The sequence below is a fragment of the Doryrhamphus excisus genome, linkage group LG15, assembly GCF_037039965.1.
Source record: "Doryrhamphus excisus strain RoL-2023G ecotype Guam linkage group LG15, RoL_Dexc_Guam_v1.1, whole genome shotgun sequence".
NCBI lineage: Eukaryota > Metazoa > Chordata > Actinopteri > Syngnathiformes > Syngnathidae > Doryrhamphus > Doryrhamphus excisus.
Window position 1 is genome coordinate 17,892,835 of NC_136371.1, and position 26,620 is coordinate 17,919,454.

Consider the following 26,620-nt stretch of genomic DNA (forward strand, 5'->3'; position numbering starts at 1 on the left):
TCCTTAATTTAAATTTGTTTTGGATGAAAAGCAAAGTCAAAATGGACGTCCTTTTAGAACTAGAAGTGATTTTTTTTCCAAAAAAAGATTTGACCATTTTTTCAAAATTTTACCGATTACGGATTTTACCGATTGAGGGAAAAACTAAAAGGGAATTTTGGTTTAAGCAAAGGAACAAAAACCACAAAATGACGCTTTGGGCTACAAAATAAATGCTCAAACACACCGTGTGTTTTTTTTGTTTTTGCACATGCATGGATGCAAGTAGAAATGGTGCCAATTGATTGTAAAAAAAAAATGTTATTGCTACCAAAGGACTGACTTTTCTCTTAAGCAGGTGGGGGGGTGGAGGGGGGGTGAGTCAAAGGTGTTCATATATGAAGGCGTACGTACACATAATTTCTGAATTACTACCTTCCAGAGCAGTTTACTTTGCTGGATTGTAAACAAACTATATGATGATATGTTACATGTGACATTCAGCTTGGAAGTGTATATTTGCATCCCATAATTATTTTTAACAAATAAAAATAAATGTTACATATTTTCCAAGAGTCATTTCTTGCCGCCCAGAAAGGTTAGAGGTCAAGCTCCAGTATGTGGGGCAGCTATTCATGGAAGGGCGGGGAGGGGGTAAGGGGTCATGTGACAGAGGAAGAGCGCCTGTCAATTGATTGGTGATGAACGCTGTCTTGCACTACTCGGCTGCAACCAGCAGAGGCGCTGTTTCTCAGTCTCCCCTTTTTTAAATTCATCTACTGCTTTCTAGGTTGGTTTTTAGAGTTTGGGGTATTGTTTTGCACGAGTTAGTTGCACGAGTTAGTTGCACGAGTTAGTTGCACGAGTTAGTTGCACGAGTTAGTTGCACGAGTTAGTTGCACGAGTTAGTTGCACGAGTTAGTCACACTGGACACTAGTAAGCCATCAGTCGGCGCCAACGTCAATAAACAACCCAGACGGTTCATAAAAACATTTATTTTTCTTTTTTTTGTACTTTACTTTTTCTCCGTATTTCTCACCTTGTCCGACTCCAGCCCCGCCGCCCCCCCCGCCCCCTTTCACTCCTCACCTAAACCTTTCTGCCCCCCCCCCCACGACACAGACGCGTCTGAAAGGGAAAATGGAGTGTTGACAAACAAAAGGCGGACGCGGCTGCTTGCCCGTCTGGAGAGCGAGCTCAAAAACTCAAGCGGAAAGAAAAATAACGTGTATGTACAAAATAGCTGCTAGCTTTTTGTCCGCGGCTGGTGTGAACCCCCCCGCCCTGAGAGAGAGAGAGAGAGAGAGGGTGGGGGGTGGAAGTATGACAAGTTGTGAGCTATACATGTACATCATATACATATATAAGCTATGTACACAAAGTATAAATAAAAGCACAAACCCGTGACGGTCCTACACACGCAACCCGAGGAGGGGGGGGCGGGGACAGGAGGGGGCAAGTGCTGATTTTGGAGCAGCCCGTGTGGAAAACAAGCGCTCCCGTGTGGGAAACAATTACTAAAAAGGAAAGAAAATCGAAGATGTTGGTGGTTTGGAGCTCGCTCTCGGGCTCGGCGTTTCAAAAGCCGGGACGCAACGTGATGTCATTTTGATCTGGGAGGGGGGGACACGATGGCAAAAGCAAAAAAAATAAAAAGACAACAAAAAAAACAAAAAAGACGATTTTGTGCGGCGTATCGGAGACAAGCTTGTTTTTTTTTTTTTTTTACAATTTCTTACGTTTGAATTGATGAATGCGGCGGGAACGGCGGAGTGTTTGTTCGTGGGAGTGAAACCATCGATAGCGTGGGTGGGGGAGGGGGGTGCAGGGGGCGTGGCTTAAACACAAAGGAAGTACATTTCATTCACTCCCACAATTCCCTTTGATAGCTCGCCATGCTAGCTACGACAATAATAACGATACCGTAAATGCTCCAATTTACCGCACGGCTCAAACAGATACACCTGTGGCTGTAGGCGACCCCCTGATGTGGTTTGTTTTTGTTTAAAAAAAAAATGGTATCCCGAGCGGCCAAGATTTCCGGCGGCCTCATTTAGCTCTGCATGCGCTTTAAAGGGTTGCAAAGGATACGGTGGAAACGAGAGCCACCTACTCGGGTTCCGATTTAATAACATCCGTGTTTATGTCGATATCTATATATCTATATGGAGCTCTGCATGCGCTTTAAAAAGGCGGTGATAGCAACATCTTCTCCAGCCCGTGTGGGGACTTTAGCTAATAAATGACATCCGTGTATTTCCACGTAGCGCATGACAATGCGCCGCTACAACATCGGTTGTGTTGTGTACTAGATATGTTCATCATGGAGCTACATTGTCCTTCTCGGCTTTCTCATGCACTCCAAATCATTATTAATGTTAAAAAAAACAACAATTTAACGAGCGATCATTTGAGCATTTACGGTAGTGTGTGTGTGTGTGTGTGTGTGTGTGTGAGTTCCCAGATAGTTACACTAAAGCGCTGTGGGAAATAAGCGTACTGTCTTTGATTCCGGCAGGGTGGGGCGGGGCGGTGGGAGGTTCGGGGTCGACTCCGTGCTCGGTCCCGGCGCCTCAGCCCGACTTTGAGCCCACCAGGGACATGAGTCCATCCGTGCTCATGGACTTGGGGCGCTCCAGCGGGAAGCCCAGGGCCCGACTCCACACCAGCTGGGCCAACACGCCCAGCGCCCGCGACACACCGAACAGCACCGTGTAGTAGTTCATCTCCGTCATGCCGTAGTACTGTTGAGCACAGTTGCTGGTTGAACCTTCAGATCTTCATATCCAACATGAAATTGGTGTTTTGCCCCCCCTGGTGGAGAGACCAAGACTGACCTGCAGCAGCACGCCGCTGTGGGCGTCCACGTTGGGCCAGGGGTTCTTGGCCTTGCCCTGCTCCAGCAGCACGTTGGGGACGATCTTGTAGAGCTGGGCCACCATCTTGAACATGGGGTCGTTGGGCAGGTGCTTCAGGGCGAACTCGCGCTGGCAGGTGTAGCGGGGGTCCGTCTTCCTCAGGACGGCGTGGCCGTAGCCCGGGACCACCTGGGGCGGAGGGAGTGTCACACGGCGTCCCCCATGACCGGCGGTCCGTTGACTTACCCTTCCGGACTTGAGCGTGTTCCAGATGTAGTCCCTCATGCGCTCGTCCGACACCTCGCCCCCCAGCTCCTTCTGCAGGGCCGTCAGCCACACCAGCACCTCCTGGCGACAGGACGGCATCAGCATCAGCACCGGGGGTCACACATCCCCCCTGTCCCCACCCCCCACCTGTGGTGACCAACCTGGTTTGCCAGGCCGTGGAGAGGACCGGCCAGACCGTTCATGGCGGCGCTGAAGGACAGGTAGGGGTCCGACAGGGCGCTGCCCACCAAGTGGCTGGTGTGGGCGCTGACGTTGCCTCCTTCGTGGTCGCTGTCACGTGACACAAAAGCATACGTGAGGCCAAGCGTTCATTCGGGGTGAAGCACGCCGGGACGCGGCCCCCACCTGTGGATGGTGAGGTAGAGTCTCATGAGCTCGGTGAACTGGGCGTCGCTGTAGCCTAGCATGTTGGTGAAGTTGTGGGACCAGTCCAGGTTGGGGTCGATGGCGCCGATGCTGCTGCCTTCGCGGTACAGGTTGCGGTAGATCTTGGCGGCGATGCAGGGCAGCTTGGCGATCAAGTCCATGGAGTCCTCGTAGACGTACTGGGGGGGGGGGGAGCGTACATGCCGTCAACGCCCCCCGTCACGGTAATTAATTCATTCATTTTCACACAAAATGAACTAATTGTAAATGTAGTACATGTTGGCCACCAGGTGTCTAAAAGTCAACTCTGAACCCCTGACATCCCTTCCTGTCCTCCATACGTTTGCCCGCCCACCCCCAAGCCCCCCCGGGGTCACTTCCAGGCCAGACGAGGTAAGTGAATTCACATAGGGGTGTTATAATTTGTGTAGAGGTCTCTAATGTTGAAAAGTGTGTTTAGTATTCCATAAGTACAAGATTCCATGGATCTGGAGAACCCCTCCACTCACCTCCCAGTACTTGGACTTGTGCACGCCCTCCGAGTAGGCGCGTGCGAAGCTGCTCTCGCTGTTGAGGGCGGTGATGGCGGCGCTGAACTGGGACATGGGGTGCAGGTTGGTGGGGAAGTTGTCCAGCATGGTGACCACGTGCGAGGGGAGCGCCGCTCTCTTGGCCCACTCTTTGGACACCCAGGTCACCTGGCAGACGGGACCCGCCATTAACCGACGCGCACTTTGGACGCAGTCTGGCTTTTAACGTCAATAAAACGCTTTGACAGCTCGGGAGGTCAGAGCGATATGGCGAACTCCGCCTTTGTCATCGGAGTTACGCAACTCGATTGACTCAGCTGACTGTATGCGGACTCAACCTCAAGGAGGTCCTTTTCATGACGGCATCCCGACCCCATCCTCACCTGCTCCTCAGTGGGCACCTGTCCCGTGACCAGCAGCCAGAAGAGACCCTCAGGCAGCGGCTCGTCGCCTCCTTCGGCTTTGGGGAGTAACTTCTGACACTCGGGGATGCTGTAGCCTCGGAAGCGAATGCCCTGCGAGGAAACACCAAGCGAGAGTTGTCATGTTGTACTAGAACAAGAATCGGAAGTAATGTCATTCCCAAGGAAGTCATTCCCAAGTCTATGTTTCATAGTTTGGCTGGTCAAGAAAGGAACGCTACATCCAGTATAAAATGGGAACAATACGTAGCAAGCTAGTCGCTGGTGGTATGGCGAGATGTCAAGAAAGTACAGCACACACTGACCTCGTCGGGATCCAGCACGGAGGTCTCGTACACCAGACCCTTCATGCCCCTCATGCCGCCATAGACCTGGGCAGGACAACAAAGGAGTACAGTCAATGAGAATACACACGTTCCACATTTGTACTGCAACCCCAAACTGAGGTGCTGAAACCAACGGAACCAGACGGAACCAGACGGAACCAGACAAAACCATCTTCCTGCCTGGTGGCGAGGGGAGGGGCTAGGAAAACAGACACACACGCACACGGCAGCACAGTCGCCCCTCGCTATGTTGCCCTTCAAATATCGTTCCCTCATTCTATCGTGTATTACACAAATCAATAAATCATGTCAAAATTAAAATGCATGCTATATTCTATACTGGCCACTAGGTGTCAGTAACGGCAAGACATTGTCAATGTGAAAGGGGGAAAAAAGTTCTCCCATTTAATGTGGAAGTGGTATGTTTTAAAACTCAGTTTAAAACTTTTTCCACTTTTCTGCCCTCTAAATGTAGTTAGAATGTTACATTATGGTGTTAAACCATACCAAAGTTTCAGGTAATAAGATTTGGCATTCAGAAGTGAGCCCTCAAAGAAGTTTGCGATGGCTGTTTACGCCCGGTTTCAGAGAGTTTTTTCCAACACCGGATCACTGTGACCCTACAGTGGGTGTGTCCAGAGGCGGGCCGTGGATGGAATAAATGAAAGCAGACCGTATTGGAAATGTAAGGCAATCCATCTGGAATAGGTGCAGATTCTGGAAGATCTAGAAAGTTTCCTGTGCAGATTATTGTGCGTAGCTGCTCCATAGCAGTCTATAACGCAATACCAAGGGCTGGGAATGAGTATAATCGGTCCCATTTAAGTTTAGAATAAATAAATTGGAGGCTAACTAGCTAGCTCGCTAGCATGCTATGCAGTCGTGGCTGTTTCCTGTCCCTGCAGGGATCCTGTAGCCTGTGGATTAGCAATGTGGTTTCAACAAAGAACAGGTGAGATGGAAGTTGGTGCTAAAAAAGCATCAAAGCGGTTTTTCTACTATGTGGTACTCATGTGGACACCCTGAAGTCCACGTCATCGGGCCTCAACACAACATTAGCAAAACCTAAAATAGGAAAAAAAAAATTGCTGCTCTTGACAAGCCCAGGTTGGAACCCACTTCCTGTTAGCAAAACTTAGGTTTGTTTCTTTCTCAACATTTGTGGCGTAAGGCAAGTACTTTTAGCTTTTAGCTTAGCCTTTTAGCTATCTAATGCCGCCACTCTCTCCCCCGTGTGTTCCAGCAGTGAAAGCGGCATCGGCGCGGCTCGCTTCATGTGTGACCTCCGCCAGATGACCCGACTGATAGCCGACACGGTAAATAAGGCCGGCACAGACATGTTAAGTAGGTTAACGTGTCACAACTAATCTGCCTTCCGCCTGATGGCTTACCTGCTGAAATTAAAGTCAACTAAAATTAAACATCAGCGTGTTACGTGTCAAATACTGGAACAAAACAAAACATTTCATGGAGACTGAATAAAGCCCAAAGGATGAAATGTGGAGGTTTCCAGTCAAATATTTGTGTTGTCATGCATCTTAATTGTCTGACTATACAATGACATTTTGCTGGGTATTGCATAGAAGTACTGGATGTATTGCAATAGCGGTCCAAATTCCAGCTGACACTTTGTTGACAATCGGTGAAAAATGTTCTAACATGGAACTTTTCTATGGAGGACCAAAACAGCCAAAATAATAAATAAATAAATAAATAAAAGTGGGGAAAAAAAAATTTAATTTTTGAATCTTGTTTTTTATTTTTGTATTTATTTTTGCTTTTATTTATTTATGTATATATTTTTTTATTTTTGTTTTTATTTCCATTTATATTTATTTTTTTGTATTTAATTTTTTACATTTTTTTTTTGTTTTTATTTTTAAAAAATAATAAATAAAAGCAAAAATAAAAAACAAGATTCAAAAATGTAAAAAAAAATATTTTTGTTTTTATTTCCCCATTTATTTATTATTTTGGCAGTTTTGGTCCTCCATACTTTTCATGTTCCTGTGCTGGAAATGAGGGAACAAGAGTTGTGGGGTCGACTCACCATGTCCACAGTAACCTGCCCGATGTTGGTTTTGCCATACTGCTGTTTGAAGTTCTTGATCCTGGTCTGTTCTTTGGGGATGAGGTCGGACAGAACATCCTTCAGATTCTGTGTGGAACAGTAAAGAAAAACAAATAAATGAGCCACAATTCAAAACCCCAAAATAGACCACTGCTCCAATACGACCAGGGGTTCATCAAACAGATGTTAAAGCACACACTGAACTCCGGTATTGATCGCGAGTCCACACAAAGGTCAGCACGTTCGGTTTGGCAGTTTTCTTTTTTGGTTCCCGGACAACTTACCGTCGTAGAGGCGCTGGCGTTTCTTGCAGCCGTAATGAAGAAGGTTGCGTTCTGTGGATGCACAGATAGAGAATAATCAATGCATGTTTTTAAGAAGAAGGTGCCGACATCTGCAGAGGATAACGCCATCAATTATTGGATAGCAACATTTTGCAGCAAAGCTTCCATCCCTTCACAATGGCCGACCACGCCCACTGCACCGCACGTCAATAAAACAATCAATAACGCTTGTGGATTAATAACCCTGCATTTTACACCCATGGGCACCGAACGCTCGTTAATAAATCCTCGGTATTACAGTGAGAGACGCTAAGGGCTCCCTTAGGAGGCTGCCTCTCGTTACAATTTGTAAAAATCCCATTTTTCTCTCTTTTAAAACTATCCAACACAGAAAGACGACCCCTTCAGTACCAGCCGGCCATTTTAGATCCTTCAAGTCACACACAATGTTGTCTTCTATGGCTATAGAATCATGAGCAGAACATAGGTATGTTTCAGGAAAATATCAGTTCCCAACTAAAAAAAGTAAAAAAAAAAAAAGAGATACATTTCAAGCACAACTTTTCATTTCAGTGCTTTTGTGACAGCTACAGTATCTAAACCGGGGGTGTCAAAACCTTTTGACACCCCCGGATGGGAAGACGGAAAGAGTTGATGACTCAGGAAAAAGGAGAGAGAAGGACGAGTAGAAGAGGTGTCTGCTGTGGACCAGGAAGTAGCAAAGATTGGTAAACAGGAAGTGAGAAGAGCATTGAAAAGGATGAAGAGTGGGAAGGCCCTTGGTCCTGATTGATTTGCTGTGGCGACCCCTGAAGGGAAAAGGCGAAAGAGAAAGAAGAATGACATTTTATATATACAAATATATATGGCTCTATTTGTGACAAAGTGAAAGTTAGGCTTGAAATGCATCTCTTGATATTGAGCTGAAACGTACCTATGTTCTAGTATAAACCACGTCGATATAACTCAAGAACACAATACTCTGTACGCCTTGAAAAATCTGTCCAAATCATCCAAAATGGCCGACACCGAGAGGGATGGCTTTTGAATGGCAGGGATTTAATGACTTAATATTTCAACTCTTTGCTCGTAAAATGACATTACTTTACCTCTTATTATTACGAGTTTATTCTCAGAAAGTTATGACTTTACTAGAACTATTTGAACTTTCATAATTATGACTGTACTCCCAAAATATGTTGTTTTTCCGCAGTCTTACGCAACCTCATTATAGTTGCTTTGTTTCATATTATAACTTTAAAAAAAAGCTCTCTTTAATGTTTTTGAAAGGATTGATTTTCTTGTACCTTTTTCTAAAATAAATACTGCATTTTTTCTCTTAATATTCTGACTTTATTCTCAAGAAATTACAATTGATTTTCCAAATCTTAAAAATGATATTTCAGATTGTACAGCAGGCCAATTAAACTACAGCCTTGAGCCTCCGTGCTGTTGCTGTACTACAGTATAGTTGTTTGATTTAATCTGGTCTGTTTGTGCCAAATGCAAATCATTTAATAAATCACATTAATAAGCAGTCAGTTTTCTTAGCAACACGCTTCCTTAGCGCCTGGCAGAGTAAGGTAGGGAATAATGCTGCCAATGTTTGTGTTTACAGTACAAGCTTGTGGTATTTGGTCGTACAAAAGTCGCTGCACGTCGTCCCCTGAAATATAACTCGAGTCGGGGTGGGTGGGGTTGGTGCAGGTTTGTGATTAGGGGGGTGGGGCGCACGGCGGGGGGCTGATTGCCTGAGTAAAAATGCAATTCTTGTTTCAACTCGGCCTCTTATGGGAGGATCACTCCAAACAAGTTTTGTTGAAACATGTTCCCAAGTTGATATTGTCTTATATAGAGTAGAGAACACGGTCATGTAGTGGGAACTTTTATTGTTCTGTAAAGAGTACCAGGAGTCTATTCGGGTTAAAATATTCATATGTAGTATTTCACTAATAATCATTACATGGACTCCAATGATGTACTAATAGGACTATAATGCGTATGCAGTAATCCTTAGTTTAACTGGTGAGCATACCTTATTTATAAACCTTATTTCCGTATTTATACATCTAACATTTGCCTAATTAGAGCATTGAAAACCTGTTTTAGACAGTTTTTAACGTTTGAGTCCTCACACACATTACATAACACCCCGAGTGGCGGCACGATCGACGTATGTTGTTGAGAGACGTAGTATCTCCAACGTGTCTCGGGGCTCCCACCAGTCGCACAAACCGTGAACCCCAGGGAGGCGTTCGGGGCGGCATCCCCCCTGGTCTGGCTCCTCTCCATGCGGACGACAGACATTTAATCTCACTCCGGTCACATTTTCCCAGCACTCCTGGCCATGGCCATGGGGATGGCGGGGGGGGGGGGGGGGGGGGTGTTACGTAAGAACAATAAAGCTCTATGGAGGGCAAAGGGGGGTTATCTGCACATTTTCCCTTTTTATAGACTCTGATAACCACTAAAGTTTGTACAAGGTTGTAAATAAAGATGACCCAGTGGGCCTCAAACAACGTCATTTGTGTCAAACCTCTGTTGGCTTGGGTGGGGTCAAAGACAAAAGCGCACAAAATGAATACTGATTCGTTACTAATTGGTGCGTGGAGTTTCTTTATTCGGAGCACGAAGCGCCTTTTGAAGCATCTCCATAGAATACAGGTTAGGAGTGTTTTGGATTATTGTCCTTAAGCAGAACCCGGTTTGGTTTCGGCTTGAGGTCACCAACAGACGGCCGGACACTCTCCTTCAGAATAATTCATGGATCCATTTATCACTGCAAGGCTTCCAGGTCTCCAAGCAGTAAAACAGCCCACGACCATCACACTACCGCCACCACATTTTACTGTTGCAATGATGGTCTTTTTTGGAAAATGCCAGATGTAATGAGAGACCTTCCACCTACCAAAAAGTTCTACTTTTGTCTGGTCAGAGTATTTTCCCCTTTACCATCCGCCTGCGGTTCTTCAGATGTTGTTGTGGGGTCTTTTTTTGACTTCTCAGATGAGTCGTCGTTGCACTTTTGGGGTCGTTTTGGTTGGCCAGCCACTCCTGGGAAGGTTCACCGCTGTTCCGTAATTTGTTGATAATGACTCTCAATGTGTTTTGCTGGAGTCCCAAAGCTTTCTTGAGAAATCTCAATTAATCTGTTATGTTTTAATGGGAAAAATGGGAGGGCAAATCACTTTTTCCACACAGGGCCATGTAGATTTTGATATTTTTCTGTTCTTTAATAATAAAAGTTTCATTTTAAAAACTGCATTTTGTGTTCAGTTATGCTGTCATTGATTAGCATTTCCATTGGTTTGCACTAAGAAATCAGGAAGGGGCAAACTGTTTTCACACCACTGTAATGTACACAACGACATCTAAATGAACTATACTCGTCACATGTCACATGACAGTCTGAATATATAGTTTTTAGAATGAAAACCCGATAGCGCCGTTATAGACCATAGCACGTGGAAGGGACTTCCAAAGTTCTATTTTTTTGCATCACGTCCTCTGGACTTCCGATGTCATGTGATCAGAGGAGTGCAGGGTCCTAGATTTAGCCAAGCATGCTGGAGCAAGACCATTCATGGCTTGAACACAAACTGGAGGATTCCAAAATGTATCGGGAGCCAATGGTGGGACGAGATACTGCAAAGGAGGGACTGATTTACTCCAGTATAGACGGCATTGTAATATTCTACTCTAGCTAATTAATGCATGATTTTCATTTTCAGGGTCCACTTGATAAAAAGGGCTTTACCTTTTCCATGTATGACCTTCTGTCCTTGGATTACAACTTGCTTGCAACTTTCATTATTTTGCAGCCGTGATCAAGAAGACATGCTGACACTTGTGGGTCGGGTCCTGTTTTGCCAAGGACGTTTTGTGATAAAAATACATTAAGCACAGCTGGTCTCACGCAGTGTATTACTAACACGACACTGGACGCTAGCGGGAAAAAATGAACGCAAACACTTTGTCGTAAATTTTGCACGTTAATCGCAGAGAAAAACACGCTAATCGATGACCTTATCGAGCGCGAATGTGCAGAATTGTTGCATTGATTGATGCTAGCAAACAACGTTTCTATCGTTTCTATCCAAAACAAACGCCGTGCTCGTACTGGTGGATGGTGGTGCTTTTAATTTGATGTTGTTCCTGACTTAGTTTGACACAGTATGTCAAATTAAATTGCTATAACGTACGCATTGTCGCTGTTTACACCCATTCTCGTCTTCAGTCACGCATCCGTTCGTTTAGGAGACAATCCGAGGGGCTTCTACCATATCTCTCGCTTGTCAAACCGGATGCCCGGTGGCATCGGTTCATCGGTTCGCAAGCCTAATCGTAACCCGGAATACACATGTACCTTTACTACGTACTTGCGCTACTTTGCTGGGTTGTCGTTCCCGAAGTCAAGAGGTCTGTAAGACAGTAGGTTAAAGGTCGTAGCAAGGTTCCTGTCATTGCAGGGACGCAAGGTACTTGATAAGTGAAGGTCAAAGGGTGTGTCTTGGGAGACATTGAGAAGGTATCAAATGTAGTTTTAAAAAAAAATACCCCACAGTGGGAATACTCAGTATAACAATTTAATATGCACGCCACATCAATTTAATAGACACTTTTGGAGGTTTGTAAAGCATAATATAGATATTTTATAGCTATTAAAGACACACACGGAGGATCTTATCTCAAGATCTGAGGTTAAGTAATAGGGCGTTTTAAAAGTGAAGGTCAACAGGGCGGTGGGGGCTTTTTTTTGGAAGGATTGACGCACCCCGTGTGTCTAAACTGTCAACATTGTCAGTTTATTGTCTGTTAGTAAAAGTAGGAAAGTCGTTACATTGCTTCACTTAGACCTACTACGGTTCTACACAAACGAGCAGCGTTCATTAGCTCCGCTGTGACGAAAAAAAGCTGAAAACAGCAAAACTGGAGGTAAATTGGTGATTATAAGAGAGTTTTACAGCGACTGGCCAGCCTTGTCTCACAGTGTGCTCGCTAACGGCAGCTAGCACGTCGTTAGCCGGCTAGCTTTCAGCTTCGCGGCTTAAAAGGCTGAGATGATAAAAAAGTCAACATGGCGGCCGCCCGTGCCGTCCGTCTTCTTACCTTTGAGTTGAGGAGTTTAGGCGCTAGCCTGCTGACAGTCAGGAAAGACATCGCTGCGTGTGTGTTCAAGTGTTTCTTTTGGCGTCTTCTCTGTGGATCAGGAAGCCGCTGCCAGTGCGCCACGGAACCGCTTGAAGGTGCCCCTCCGAAGAACAGAAGGTTGAAGAGGGATTCGGGCCCGCAAGTAGTCTCGATGATGATTGGCCAATGAGCCGGAAGTGTGTTGTCGTGCATGGCCGTGTGAGTGGTCGTGGCGTCGCTGTGCCTGGTGCTCATTGGACGACGTCTCTAACGTTGAGCGAACCACCAGTGTGCGTTCAAGAACGCACTGTAAAAACTTGTTCAGCTACGATGACGAACAGTTCACTTACTTTTAGACATCATTTCCGATGAAGATACAAGCATCTGTACATATTAAGTACGTTCTACTTTTCATGACCTTGTCCTTCTTTCTTATAGACTAAGTTTTCTATACTGTTGGTCTCATTAGGGTCAGGACAACCTGGAGCCTAGACCAGCTCACTTTTTGGGTGGGGGGCGGGGAACATCCTGGACTGGACCTGTCAATCATAGGACACACAGTACATATACAAACAGCCGTCCAACATACTCAGACCAATAAGTTAATATGTGAACATTATGAATTATTGTGTTTTATATATAAAAATATTCATATTAAAATTAGTAAATAATGTTTTTAAGATTTAATATATGTAATATTTCATATGAAAACATCATTCACTACTTTTAATATAAATTTGCAACATTTCATAATAATATTTTTATTATTATTTATATTCATAATATATTTAAAACATGAACACTTTTAGTATTATTTAAAAAACGATCATGTTTAATATTAATTTATATTAATATTAATTTGGTAAATAATGTTTCAAATATTTAAATATATAAAATAATACTTTGTATTTATTGATGTATAATCCACATATGGTAATTAATATAAAATATAAATAATATAAAATATTTAAAAATATTAAAATATTATTTGCTAATTTTAATATCCATCCATCCATTTTATGTACCGCTTATATTAATACTTTAACACAAAGTATACAAAAGTTTTTACATTTTGATTCCAAATATAATTTTTTAATTTGGTTTATATATTAAAGTATTAATTTCAAATATTATTTACTCTTTTTTATATGAATATATAAAAAATATGCAATAATTCATGAGCGTATGTGGAGAGCCAATGAAACACCCCCAATGATTCACGACAACCAGGAAGCAAAACAAGAGAGTGATCTTTAATTGTGAAGGTTTTGTGGGGAAAATGCTGGCTGAAGGGGGGGGGGCATGCAACGTACGCTTTACTTTGAAGGGCCGCTGACCACCTCAAACAAAGACAAGCCTAACTTATGCAAGAAGACCAGTTCAATGCGGGGAAGTAGAGTATCAAAAGGTGGAGGCAATCTCCTTCTGACGGCAAAAGGCTCACGGCCTTGCCGCGTAGACACCCCCCCGACGCTCCTGCACGCCGTCAGACCAGTCGGTAAAGTCCACGAACGTCCCACGACACGCTAAATGAGACGTAAACACGCTGTTCAAAAACAGCAGTCATACCGGAACCTGCCACGCCGGTCCCGGCGGGGACAACGTCATGACTTTTTGCAACATTTTTGAACACAGAAAAAGCAAACTACTTGACATGCCTGTATGTACACCGAACCCCGTACTGGAAACCTGGACACATTTGGCACCGGCGTCTGCCTGCATCCAACCCGTTGGGCCTCGGGCGTTAAAAAAGGGGCCTTCGCTGTTTCACTGTTTATGTTACAAAGGAGTATCGCAGTTCGCCGCTGAAAACACAACAACCAACCAAGGATAACCGTAAAAGATTAAAGATTTTTGAAAAAAATTGCTACATTATATTAGTATTTTTTGAGGACAAAAACATTTTAAAATAAATATATACAAATCATGAATTTAGGAGACTCATTTTAGGAGAAAAGGTGCTATTTTGTAGAAAAAAAGTCCAACTTTTAAGACACTTTTATATATATTCCAAGATCTTCTAGAAAAAAAGTAGCAGCAAAAAAAAAAAAAAAAAAAAAGAAGAAAAAAAGTAGCATTTTTAAATTAAAATCATGAATTTAGGAAAAAAATTATACTTTTTGAGAAAAAAAATTACATAACTAGGGTTGTCAAATATGCGATTAATGCCATTAAATGTGATTAATTCTGAGTTAACATGGACAAAATGCGATTAATTGCCATCAAATATTTTAATCGATCGACAGCCCTAATCATAACATGACGACACTAAGGTAGCAGTAGTTTGAGACAAAATAGATTTTTATAAATAAATATCCAAATAAATAACAATAAATATCCAAATAAATAACAATAAATATCCAAATAAATAACAATAAATATCCAAATAAATAACATTAAATATCCAAATAAATAAAAGTGACAGTTGTAAAATTTATATATTAAAGTTGTCATTTTAGGGACAGGAAAAAAAAACACAAACAAAGTCATATGTTTTGGTGATACTACTTTTTCTACTTTCTTATTTGATGAAAACTGCGCTACCGATAAGTATCGGCCTGATATCAGCATAAATGTGATATCGGTATTGGATTTTTTTTCCCGATCATGAAAACCGATACTGTATCCAAGACATACGGTATGCGTTCATTCCACCACAGGAGATATGTCACGTTACGCATATCGGTATCGGCTGATATCGGTATTAGAAATTAGGAATTGGACAATATCGGCATATCGGTTTTTGTCCAAAAAAAATATATCACTAATTTATATATTTTGTTATATTCTTCAGATCCAAAAACTACCACTTTATTCTCTTAATTCGACACTTTTTTGCAGAGAAAAAACATTTTTTTCCCAGAAAAATAATTTTTTTTATCCTCTAAAAATTTGCAAAAAAAAAAGTAACACATTTTATTCCTGCAACTTTTTTGTGAAAGGATATAATTTTTGGTGTTTTCATCGTGACCTGAATACTCCTTTGTAGTACATCCAGCGTATTTTGTAAATAAAGATTTTTTTTTGGGGGGGGGGGGGAGGGGGGGGGCAGAAGCAACTGTGTGCAGTAGCGAGTGAAGTTCCTCCAGTTGTGTGGAAGCTAAGAGTGTTTGGTCCCCGTTCCCGTACTCTTGAGCCTGGTAGTCCGCCGCCACACCCCCAAACTCCGATAGTCCTCCCGGAGTCCTCAGTCGTCCTCCTCCTCCTCGTCTTGGTCCTCCTCGGCCTCGGACAGGAGGCTGTGCTTGAAGCAGTTGAGGAAGTAGTTGAGCAGCGTACGTTGGAAGTGCTGGACGCTGCGTGGTTCCCTCAGCGTGTGGCCCTCGTCCGGGTAGAGCTGCAGGGAGTAGTTGGCCTCCACCCTCACCAGGCGGCTCAGGAGTTCGGCGCTGTGCTGGAAGTGTACCCTCGCTTTGAGGGACAAGAAAACCAACCCTGCATGTTAACGAGTTGAGTCGGGAGACTGGATGGAAGGAAAAGACTCGGTTTTACCGTCTGCCGTCCCGTGGAGGATGAGAAAGTTCTCATCTTTCAGTTTGCTGACGTCCTCCAGCAGAGAGGCGGTCTGCAGAAATGGAAGAAGAAGAAAATGTTGCTGCCTGAGACTAGCTAGCTAACTAGCTAACATCGGAGTCACCTAACGACAGCTTACCGAGTAAACGTGCTCCTCCTTCGTCGGGAGGCCAAGATACCTCTCGGAGAACGCGGCGTCTGCAACAGAAGAATAACCTGAAACCGCTAGCTAGGTAGCCCCCACAGAGGTAGGTCACCGTAGGGTCAACAGGCAGGTTGGGGAGACCAAGAACTGGGTTGATATCGGTAGTTCAACAGTAATCTAGGCCGATACTGTAAGTAGGGTGGTCAGTAGTTTGGCAGGTTTGCTTCATAGGTAGGGGAATACCAAGGTATGTGGGGAGGTTCAGGTTGTGTGAGTGTTTCGGTCAATGGTTTTGGGGGTTAATTGGGGGTAAAGTCGGGCCATATGTAGGTAGGTGGATAGGTTGTATGTCAACAGCTTGGTAAGTTGACCAAACGGCCTGCAAGGTAAACAGAAAGGCCGATAGTTTGGTCAATGGGTATGGTAAGAAGTATGTAGGTTGGTTCCTATGTTGGTACGTACCCTGATACTTAAGTCAAGAGTTAGGTCAGTCGGTTGGAAGATTAATGGCAAGGGATGCAGATGGTAGATTGATAGGTAGGTTGACCAGACAGTCTTAGGGTACACAGGAAGGCTGATAGGTTGGTTAAGAGTTATCTAGGTTGGTTCCTATGTTGGTACGTACCCTGATACTTAAGTCAAGAGTTAGGTCAGTCGGTTGGAAGATTAATGGCAAGGGATGCAGATGGTAGATTGATAGGTAGGTTGACCAGACAGTCTTAGGGTACACAGGAAGGCTGATAGGTTGGTTAAGAGTTATCTAGGTTGGTTCCTATGTTGGTACGTACCCTGATACTTAAGTCAAGAGTTAGGTCAGTCGGTAGGAAGTAATGCAGATACGTAGGTAGATTGATTGGTATGTCAACAGGTAGGTAGGTTGACCAGACAGTCTTAGGGTAGACAGGAAGGCTGATAGGTTGGTTAAGAGTTATGTAGGTTGGTTCCTATGTTGGTACGTACCCTGATACTTAAGTCAAGAGTTAGGTCAGTCGGTTGGAAGATTAATGGCAAGGGATGCAGATGGTAGATTGATAGGTAGGTTGACCAGACAGTCTTAGGGTACACAGGAAGGCTGATTGGTTGGTTAAGAGTTATCTAGGTTGGTTCCTATGTTGGTACGTACCCTGATACTTAAGTCAAGAGTTAGGTCAGTCGGTAGGAAGTAATGCAGATACGTAGGTAGATTGATTGGTATGTCAACAAGTAGGTAGGTTGACCAGACAGTCTTAGGGTACACAGGAAGGCTGATGGTTGGTTGGTTAAGAGTTGTGTAGGTTGGTTCCTATGTTGGTACGTACCCTGATACTTAAGTCAAGAGTTAGGTCAGTCGGTAGGAAGATTAATGGCAAGGGATGCAGATGGTAGATTGATAGGTAGGTTGACCAGACAGTCTTAGGGTACACAGGAAGGCTGATAGGTTGGTTAAGAGTTATGTAGGTTGGTTCCTATGTTGGTACGTACCCTGATACTTAGGTCAAGAGTTAGGTCAGTTGGTAGGAAGATTAATGGCAAAGAATGCAGATGGTAGATTGATAGGTAGGTTGACCAGACAGTCTTAGGGTACACAGGAAGGCTGATAGGTTGGTTAAGAGTTATGTAGGTTGGTTCCTATGTTGGTACGTACCCTGATACTTAAGTCAAGAGTTAGGTCAGTCGGTAGGAAGTAATGCAGATACGTAGGTAGATTGATTGGTATGTCAACAGGTAGGTAGGTTGACCAGACAGTCTTAGGGTACACAGGAAGGCTGATGGTTGGTTGGTTAAGAGTTATGTAGGTTGGTTCCTATGTTGGTACGTACCCTGATACTTAGGTCAAAAGTTAGGTCAGTTGGTAGGAAGATTAATGGCAAGGAATGCAGATGGTAGATTGATAGGTAGGTTGACCAGACAGTCTTAGGGTACACAGGAAGGCTGATTGGTTGGTTAAGCGTTATGTAGGTTGGTTCCTATGTTGGTACGTACCCCGATACTTAGGTCAAGACTTAGGTCAGTCGGTAGGAAGATTAATGGCAAGGGATGCAGATGGTAGATTGATAGGTAGGTTGACCAGACAGTCTTAGGGTACACAGGAAGGCTGATAGGTTGGTTAAGAGTTATGTAGGTTGGTTCCTATGTTGGTACGTACCCCGATACTTAAGTCAAGAGTTAAGTCAGTCGGTAGGAAGATTAATGGCAAGGGATGCAGATGGTAGATTGATAGGTAGGTTGACCAGACAGTCTTAGGGTACACAGGAAGGCTGATTGGTTGGTTAAGCGTTATGTAGGTCGGTTCCTATGTTGGTACGTACCTCAATACTGAAGTCAAGAGTTAAGTCAGTCGGTAGAAAGATTAATGGCAAGGGATGCAGATGGTAGATTGATAGGTAGGTTGACCAGACAGTCTTAGGGTACACAGGAAGGCTGATAGGTTGGCAGCTCAATACTTGGGTAGGAAAGGCAGATAAGCAGGTTAACATGGAGGTTGGCGGACGACTAGCTAGTCGGTAGAAGAGGAAGGCCAACTGACTATAAAGCCTGAAGTCTGTGATCGGGGCCACGGCAGCTGAGCACCGGAAGAGCTTCTCTGTCGCTGCCAACATTTTCAGGGTTAAATGTCCACCAAAGGCCTGTTGGGAAAAGAAGTCTTGAATAAGGTAGGAAGGATTGTGAAGTCCTGGTATGAATGAAAACGCTACAACCTTTCCATAGAGCGCCATGCGGCGGTGGTCAATGTAGGGCATCTTCATCAACAACCTGCATGAAGAAGCCATGATTTATTTAGTGGCGTCGGAGTCATGGTTGCCAAATGATGCTGCTGCACCCACTCGACGACTTCCAGGTGGTCTCTGACACGAAGTGGGCCCAGCTTATTGACGGCGGCGGCCGCCTTTTGTCCGCGCCCCGCCCCGCTCCTGCTGTCCACCCAGGCCAACGCTACACCGTGGGCGCTGGAGAGGACCTGAGGCCAGCCCAGCGAGAACTCCTCCGTCAAAAACTGATGAGCGGGAATCCCGTCTCTGAGGGACGAGGCAGACAAACCGGATTGAAGACTTGTGACAGCTGAAAGGGGAGGGGTCAGGTGGGCTAGCTACTCACACAATGACCAGCAGAGGGTGCAGGTTGGCCTCGTAACCGTGAGGTAAAGATAGCTTCAGGTGCACGTCTGAGGAACGCAAACGGGTGGAATGACCGGGTTATCTTTACATAACGTGCAAACATCGGATTCATTCTAGACTTAAACTGTCTCTTAGGTGAAGAAATGGCAATGTAGCATCATTAGCATACGTTAGCATATTTGCTGTCAAACAAACTTGAAAGCTGGAAATCGTCTTTACGTTTACGAAAACACTACGTTAGGTTAGGGGAAGACTCAGAATTGTCTACGATATTTCTAAAAACACTTAGGTTAGTTGACGACTTAATTGTCTTTGAAGTTTACACAAATGCGCAAAAACGCGTACGTTTGATGACCCTACGGGTTGCTGACCCCCGGGTCCGTTGATGACTCAAATTTGTCTTTGATGTTTAATTAAAGGAATAAAAATTGTCTTTGAAATTGTCAATTGTCTTTGACATTTAGCAAAAAATGTATGCTATTGTCTTTGTCGTCTACGTAAAAACACAAAAATGAGTCAGTTCGGTTCTTAGGTTTTTAAGGACTAAATTGTCTTTGACGGTTACGAAAACAAATATGTTGGGTTTTCTGGAGACTCTAAATTGGCTTGGATGTTTTATGAAAACATTAAGTTAGTTGACGACTGAATTGTCTTTGAAGTTTACACAAATGCGCAAAAACACGTACGTTTGATGACCCTGCGGGTTGCTGACCCCACGGTTTGTTGTTGACGCGAAATTGTCATGAAATTGTAAATTGTCTTTGACATTTAGCAAAAAATTTATGCTATTGTCTTTGTCGTCTACGTAAAAACACAAAAATTAGTCAGTTCGGTTCTTAGGTTTTTAAGGACTAAATTGTCTTTGACGGTTACGAAAACAAATATGTTGGGTTTTCTGGAGACTCTAAATTGGCTTTGATGTTTTATGAAAACATTAATTTAGTTGACTGAATTGTTTTTGAAGTTTACACAAATGCGCAAAAACGCGTACGTTTGATGACCCTGCGGGTTGCTGACCCCCGGATTTGTTGATGACTCAAATTTGTCTTTGACGTTTAATTAAAGGAATAAAAATTGTCTTTGAAATTGTCAATTGTCTTTGACATTTAGCAAAAACATGGACGCTATTGTCTTTATCGTCTACGTAAAAGCACAAAAATTCGTAGGTTTTTAAGGACTAAATTATCTTTGACGTTTACGAAAACAGATATGTTGGGTTTTCTGGAGACTCTAAATTAGCTTGTGTTAGCTTATGTTAATTTAGAGTCTCACAAACCTGATTGACATTTACGAAAACTTACATAAGCGCCAAAAGATGACGTACAAAACCACGTACGTTCGGATAGTTAACAGCTGTAAATTTCCTTTTACGTTTCTGAGAACGCACAAAAACACGTACTTTAGCTTAGTCAAACAATTGTATCCGATGTTTACAAAAACACGTACGTTGGGTTAGTTCAAGACTATAAATTATCTCGATGTTTACATAAACGTACAAAAAGTGCGTACGTGAATTTAGAGTCTTGGACAAACTGGTGAGACATTTACAGAAATACGTACGTTAGATTTGTACGTTAGCTACGTTAGACACAATTACGTGAACATTGCGTCAAATGCACAAAACCGCATCGGTTCGGTTTGTCACACTATATAGTTCTTGACGTTTACGAAAACAAACACATATTTTAGGTTCTTTGAAACTGTAAATTGTCATTTACGTTACTCGTGAACACACAAAAACACGTAGGTTAGGCTAGTCAACTAGCTTTGACTCGCTAATTGTCTTTGACATTTCCAAAAAACACGTATGTTAATTTCTAGTTTTCAACAAACCAGTCTTGACGCACAAAAACGCACACGTTAGGATGTTTTTGACATTTACCAAAATATAGCGCGTACGTTAGCATAAAACCAAAGACTCAAATTGTCTTTGACGTTTAGGAAAATATTGTAAACAAAAACACAAAGGTTGTGTGTTCTCTTCCAGTATGTAACCCCTGTGTGATTGACAGGTAACCAGTCCGGGGGCCGCCTCCCTCACAAAGTCAACTGGGATAGGCTCCAGCCCCCATGCGACCATAATCAAATGAATACTGACCACCGCTAAGTACGACAATAGAGAGTACTCCTACCGTGGCCGTCACCCGAAAGGGTCCGGAACAGGGTCTCGGGGAGGTGCTTGTCCTCCAGCGCTTTGGACAGGGGACTGTTGTCCTCCAAGACCACGTACCCTTCAACAGAAAAAAAACACCATCATGTCGTGAATACTCAGAGCTGCCGAAAGAGGGCGGTGTTGTTGTAATGAAAACCTATTGCTGATGGTGGCCTTGCTTACAGCGACCTCTGTAGGAAGTAGGGAGGCAGTACACCTGGTATACGAACACCATTATTAACCTTACAGCACAACAACACAACTAATTCATGAGTTACTAGAAAACACTTAAGAGTTAGCAGCAAGCACAAACAATACTACTACTACTACTACTACTACTACTACTACTATTATGCTACTTGTTGCTAGGCGGAATTTGTGCGCTACAATTGTTTTGGGCTAGTATAGAATTGACCTAATTTATGATTACAGGTACAGGTACAGGTACACCCTGGACTGGTGGCCAGCCAATCACAGGGCACATAAAGTCAAACAACCATTCACACTCACATTCATTCATACATATGGACAATTTGGAGTGGCTAATTAACCTAGCATGTTTTTGGAATGTGGGAGGAAACCGGAGTACCCGGAGAAAAACCCTGAAAATACAATTCCGAGGGTGGAATCGAACCCTGGTCTCCTAGCTGTGAGGTCTGAACGCTAACCACTTGACCACCGTGCCACCCTTAGATTCATCAAAGACGATATTTACCAAGCGTTTACCGAGTTTCCATGTTCTCCCCGGGTATTCCGGTTTCCTCCCACATTCCAAAAAACATGCTAGGTTAATTAGCCACTCCAAATTGTCCATAGGTATGAATGTGAGTGTGAATGGTTGTTTGACTTTAAGTGCCCTGTGATTGGCTGGCCACCAGTCCACGCCTTAAGACAGCTGGGATAGGCTCCAGCACCTCCTGCGACCCTCGTGAGGATAAGGTATGTAACAGGTATGTTCTGTTAACGTTGTGTCAATCAATCCGTGTGGGCGTGGCCTATCTGACTCAGCTGGCGTTCCCACGTTTCCAGTTCTTTTAAATGTGGAACTCACTGGAAGGGTCCTTTACGCTGTGGACTGTCACTTTGGGAATCCCTGGGCCTGGAGAAGAAGTAAGAAGAAAAAAAAAACCTGGATAAGCAACTTCACGTCGGCCCCGTGTGGGCGCCTCACCCACCCAGGCATCGCAGGACCACGTGGGTGCGGTTGGGGCTGAAACGGCCGTGGAAGAAGTGGCACCCATCCAGGAGGTCACAGGTGATGCAGTGGCGCTCGTACGCACCGTCCACATCCACGCTTGGGAACCAGATGCGTTCAGGGACACAACGTGAGATGCCCCCCCCTCCCACTCCCCCCCTTACCTGTAAAGGTGTCGTCCTTGTCTGGATTCCTCGTTGCTTAGGAAATATCTGATAGGGAGGAAAACAACTCTTTATTATAATCATAGTCATAACATAATAATAACAAAACACATGAAAATGGCATGCCCCCCCCCTAATTGCCCCCCCGCCCAAATTCCAAAAAAACAAAAGGAAGCCAAGGACCTACATCTTTCCATCCTTGTCGTCCAGGGCGCAGAGCGAAGTGACATCCCAGTTACCAGACGTCAAAAAGCGAGCGGGGCCGGAGGAAATGGTGGGCTGCCAGGGCAAACAAACAGGAGATGAAAGGGGGAGGGGGGGGCACCTTTTCATCGCAAATGCACTTAAGCGCTAATGAGAATCTTCCCCATGTCTTAATTTGGCCACCTTGCTTTAGTTTACACCAGGGGTGGGCAAACTACGGCCCGGGGGCCACATCCGGCCCACCAAGTGTTTGAATACGGCCCGCCCAATCTTTCCAAAGTATTTCATTTAAACTCAACATACAACCTGGCGTCATGGCCTGAGCCAACCTTTTGATGGTAATAATAATAATTATTATTATTAGATTATTATAAGAATTATTAGAACTATTATGATTATTATAATTATTATATTAATGCTAATTATTATATTAATTATATATAATATTATTGTTATATTTGCATATTTTACATAATAAAAATATAATAATTATTATTATAGTTTTATTGTAATTATTATAATATTTTATTATTTTTAAAATATTTAAATATAAATATAAAATAATAAATAATAATAGCAGATTGCATGACAATTTTACAGATACAATAATACCAGGTGGACTGTTACGTGTAAAATATATAGTCTGCCCCCCCCGCGTACCCGCGCTGACAGAGCGGCGACGTGGCCGAATTCTCCCCGGGCGCCCTGCTTGGCCGGCAGGATGGCGTAGAAGGTGGCGCCATCTTTGGAGAAGAGAGGGACGTCCTGACAGGAAACAAAACGACTTAAGACGTAAAGGAGGAGGAGAAAGGCGGCCATGATGGATGAGGAGGTGATACCTGCGCCCGCCTGTGCGCCACGCCCAAGGACGCCTTGTGCTTCTTTGGACGGCAGCAATACACAAAAGGAAACGTGAGAACATTCTGGAGTAATAAAACACGACTTCACATGTAGTACTACCTCAGTGGAACCTTCAAACGCAGTTTTTCACCATTTACTTGTAGTACATTTTTTTTTGTTGTACATTTCATGTCATTGTATTTTATTGGATTATATTACGTTGGATTTCATGTCATAGGATTTTTTTTATTTCTTAGATGGGTAGTAATTATAGTATTTTTATAACTATACAAATTGTATTATATAAGTATTGTTTTCCTGGATTGAATTTGGTCAATGTATTTATTATTATGGATTCATTGGATTTATTGTAAATGTTCATATTTAAGTTAGTTTCATGATTTCATTGTAATTTATTTTATTTTATTTCAGAGGTATATTTTGATTAATAGCAATTAATATTAAATTATTATTATTTGAAGAATTTATATTTATTATTTCCTCGTGGAAATTATTATATTATTAATTTCATTATTACATTGTAATTTATTTTATTTCAGAGGCATATTTTGATTAATAGTAATTAATATGAAATTATTATTATTTAAAGAATTTATATTTATTATTTCCTCATGGAAATTATTATATTATTAATTTCATGATTTAATTGTAATTTATTTTATTTTATTTCAGAGGTATATTTTGATTAATAGCAATTAATATTAAATTATTATTATTTGAAGAATTTATATTTATTATTTCCTCGTGGAAATTATTATATTATTAATTTCATGATTTCATTGTAATTTATTTTATTTTATTTCAGAGGTATATTTTGATTAATAGCAATTAATATAAAATTATTATTTGAAGAATTTATATTTATTATTTCCTAATGGAAATAATATTATTAATTTCATGATTTCATTGTAATTTATTTTATTTTATTTTATTTCAGAGGTATATTTTGATTAATAGAAATTAATATAAAATTATTATTATTTGAGGAATTTATATGTATTATTTCCTAATGAAAATTATTATATTATTAACTTCTATTATTTATATCAAATAGTATTTAATTTCAGGAGTACACTTTGATATTTACTATTATTAAATTATTTGGAAAATTTCAGCTGAAACAAATTAAATATTTCTTAGTAATTAAATGATTTATTGGAATTTTGTTTCTAAAATATTTGTCCATATTGCATTTGTCCATAAAATTTATTAATTTTTTTTAAATTGATGCATTAGATTTATTTCCAATATTTTTGGGTTGAATTGTATTTTAGTGTTTGAAAATGTATTGTATTTCATTTTTGTTGAATTGTGTTTGATATTTTGATATGTAATTGTATTTCATTTTATATTAATTTCAGGAGTTCATTTTGATCACCAGCAATTATTATTAAATTATAATTATTTGGTGCGAGCTTCATTAAAAACAGTACAAATTAAATATTATTCATTCAATTATTTATTAGAATTTTTTTCTCAAAAATATTAGTTTATATTGCTTTTGTTTGTAAAATATTTCATACTAAGGCAGTAATATTGTGTTTGTATAAAGTGAATATGATGATGACGATGTGAAGGACATCATGGGGGCGACTGACCTCCGAGCACGCCCCCGTGGTGGCCTCGCACAAGCACAGCACCGACTGGTTCTGGGCCCGGTTCACCCAGCGCAGCGCCAGGCGGGTGCTGCTGGTCCACGTCACCATGGAGATGTAGCCTTCCCTGCAGGGAAACGGTTGGGGGGGGGGGGGGGGGGGGGGGGGGGGGGGCGTATGGAATATAGTTTCCAAAAGAAACTACCTTGGCCTACCTGGCCCTCACGGAGTCGGGGGGCGTCATCTCCACCGTGTGGGCCGGACCGTACAGGTTGACCACAAACAGGCTGACCGATGGGATGCTGGCGCCGGCCTGTCACAATTACAGAAATGAAATACAATTATTATTATTTGACTATTTCATTCAATTATAAAAAAGTCATTTCGCTTCCTTATTGTATTTATTATTAGAAAATAAGAATACAGTCCACTTCAATCAATTTAACATAATACCAAATTAATTCATGACATTAATGATATAATAGAATTAAAAATGGAATTGAATGGAATTATAAAATAATATTTTTATTTAATAATTGTATTCATCTTACAAAATAAATTAAATTAAATTATTTTATTTTATTTCAGAGGTATATTTTGATTAATAGCAAATAATATAAAATTATTATTATTTGAAGAATTTATTATTTCCTCGTGGAAATTACATTATTAATTTCATGATTTCATTGTAATTTATTTTATTTTATTTCAGAGGTATATTTTGATTAATAGCATTTAATATACAATTATTATTATTTGAAGAATTTGTAGTTATTATTACCTAATGAAAATTATTACATTATTAACTCATATTAATTATATCAAATAGTATTTTAAAAATAAAATAAAAATGAATTAAATTAAATTAAATTAAATTAAATTAAATTAAATTAAATTAAATTAAATTAAATTAAATTAAATTAAATTAAATTAAATTAAATTAAATTTGTGAGTCTGCTGCACTTACAAAATAAAGGAAAATAAAGGAAAATAAAGGAAAATGAAATGAATTTAAATGAAATTAAATGAAATTAAATGAAATTAGATGAAATTAAATGAAATTAAATGAAATTAAATGAAATTAAATGAAATTAAATGAAATTAAATGAAATTAAATGAAATTAAATTAAATGAAATAAAATAATTTAAATGAAATTAAATGAAATTAAATGAAATTAAATGAAATTAAATGAAATTAAATGAAATTAAATGAAATTAAATTAAATTAAATTAAATTAAATTAAATTAAATTAAATTAAATTATATTAAATTAAATTTGTGAGTCTGCTGCACTTACAAAATAAAGGAAAATAAAGGAAAATGAAATGAATTTAAATGAAATGAAATGAAATGAACTGAAATTAAATGAAATTAGATGAAATGAAATGAAATGAAATTAAATTAAATTAAATTAAATTAAATTAAATTTAAAAATTCCAAG

General features: G+C 41.4%; 2 protein-coding genes across 2 annotated transcripts in view; both read right to left on the reverse strand.

Moving 5' to 3' along the window:
* Window positions 1-1,755: 1,755 nt before the first annotated feature.
* On the reverse strand, window positions 1,756-12,525 carry cs (citrate synthase). Its single transcript, XM_058050753.2, has 11 exons — window positions 12,235-12,525; window positions 7,126-7,176; window positions 6,821-6,928; window positions 4,750-4,815; window positions 4,406-4,537; window positions 4,002-4,190; window positions 3,472-3,671; window positions 3,267-3,396; window positions 3,085-3,186; window positions 2,818-3,027; window positions 1,756-2,724 (listed from the first exon to the last, which is right to left on the reverse strand). Exons 1-11 carry the CDS (start codon window positions 12,508-12,510, stop codon window positions 2,554-2,556), a joined length of 1,635 nt encoding a protein of 544 aa, XP_057906736.2. The 5' UTR covers window positions 12,511-12,525; the 3' UTR covers window positions 1,756-2,553.
* A 963-nt stretch (window positions 12,526-13,488) lies between these two features.
* LOC131104041 (inactive dipeptidyl peptidase 10) overlaps window positions 13,489-26,620 on the reverse strand; it is a 41,222-nt gene continuing 28,090 nt past the window's right edge. The window contains exons 10-25 of the mRNA XM_058050750.2: window positions 25,395-25,492; window positions 25,183-25,306; window positions 23,563-23,604; window positions 23,384-23,488; window positions 22,707-22,798; window positions 22,520-22,567; window positions 22,336-22,454; window positions 22,212-22,259; window positions 21,141-21,239; window positions 18,989-19,055; window positions 18,718-18,909; window positions 18,592-18,646; window positions 18,420-18,519; window positions 15,908-15,966; window positions 15,748-15,820; window positions 13,489-15,666 (exon numbers count right to left, since the gene is read on the reverse strand). Coding sequence (XP_057906733.2) covers window positions 15,443-15,666; window positions 15,748-15,820; window positions 15,908-15,966; window positions 18,420-18,519; window positions 18,592-18,646; window positions 18,718-18,909; window positions 18,989-19,055; window positions 21,141-21,239; window positions 22,212-22,259; window positions 22,336-22,454; window positions 22,520-22,567; window positions 22,707-22,798; window positions 23,384-23,488; window positions 23,563-23,604; window positions 25,183-25,306; window positions 25,395-25,492 — 1,545 coding nt within the window. The 3' untranslated portion in view covers window positions 13,489-15,442. The remainder of the gene's footprint in view (window positions 15,667-15,747; window positions 15,821-15,907; window positions 15,967-18,419; window positions 18,520-18,591; window positions 18,647-18,717; window positions 18,910-18,988; window positions 19,056-21,140; window positions 21,240-22,211; window positions 22,260-22,335; window positions 22,455-22,519; window positions 22,568-22,706; window positions 22,799-23,383; window positions 23,489-23,562; window positions 23,605-25,182; window positions 25,307-25,394; window positions 25,493-26,620) is intronic.

Excerpts from the sequence above, each read along its gene's own strand:
- cs (XM_058050753.2), bottom strand. The coding sequence starts at position 12,510 with ATGAGCACCAGGCACAGCGACGCCACGACCACTCACACGGCCATGCAC. Across the intron at positions 4,816-6,820 it reads GGCAGGTTACTGTGGACATG|GTCTATGGCGGCATGAGGGG; the intron begins GTGAGTCGACCC and ends TGTCCTGCCCAG. Across the intron at positions 3,672-4,001 it reads ACAAGTCCAAGTACTGGGAG|TACGTCTACGAGGACTCCAT; the intron begins GTGAGTGGAGGG and ends CCCCCCCCCCAG.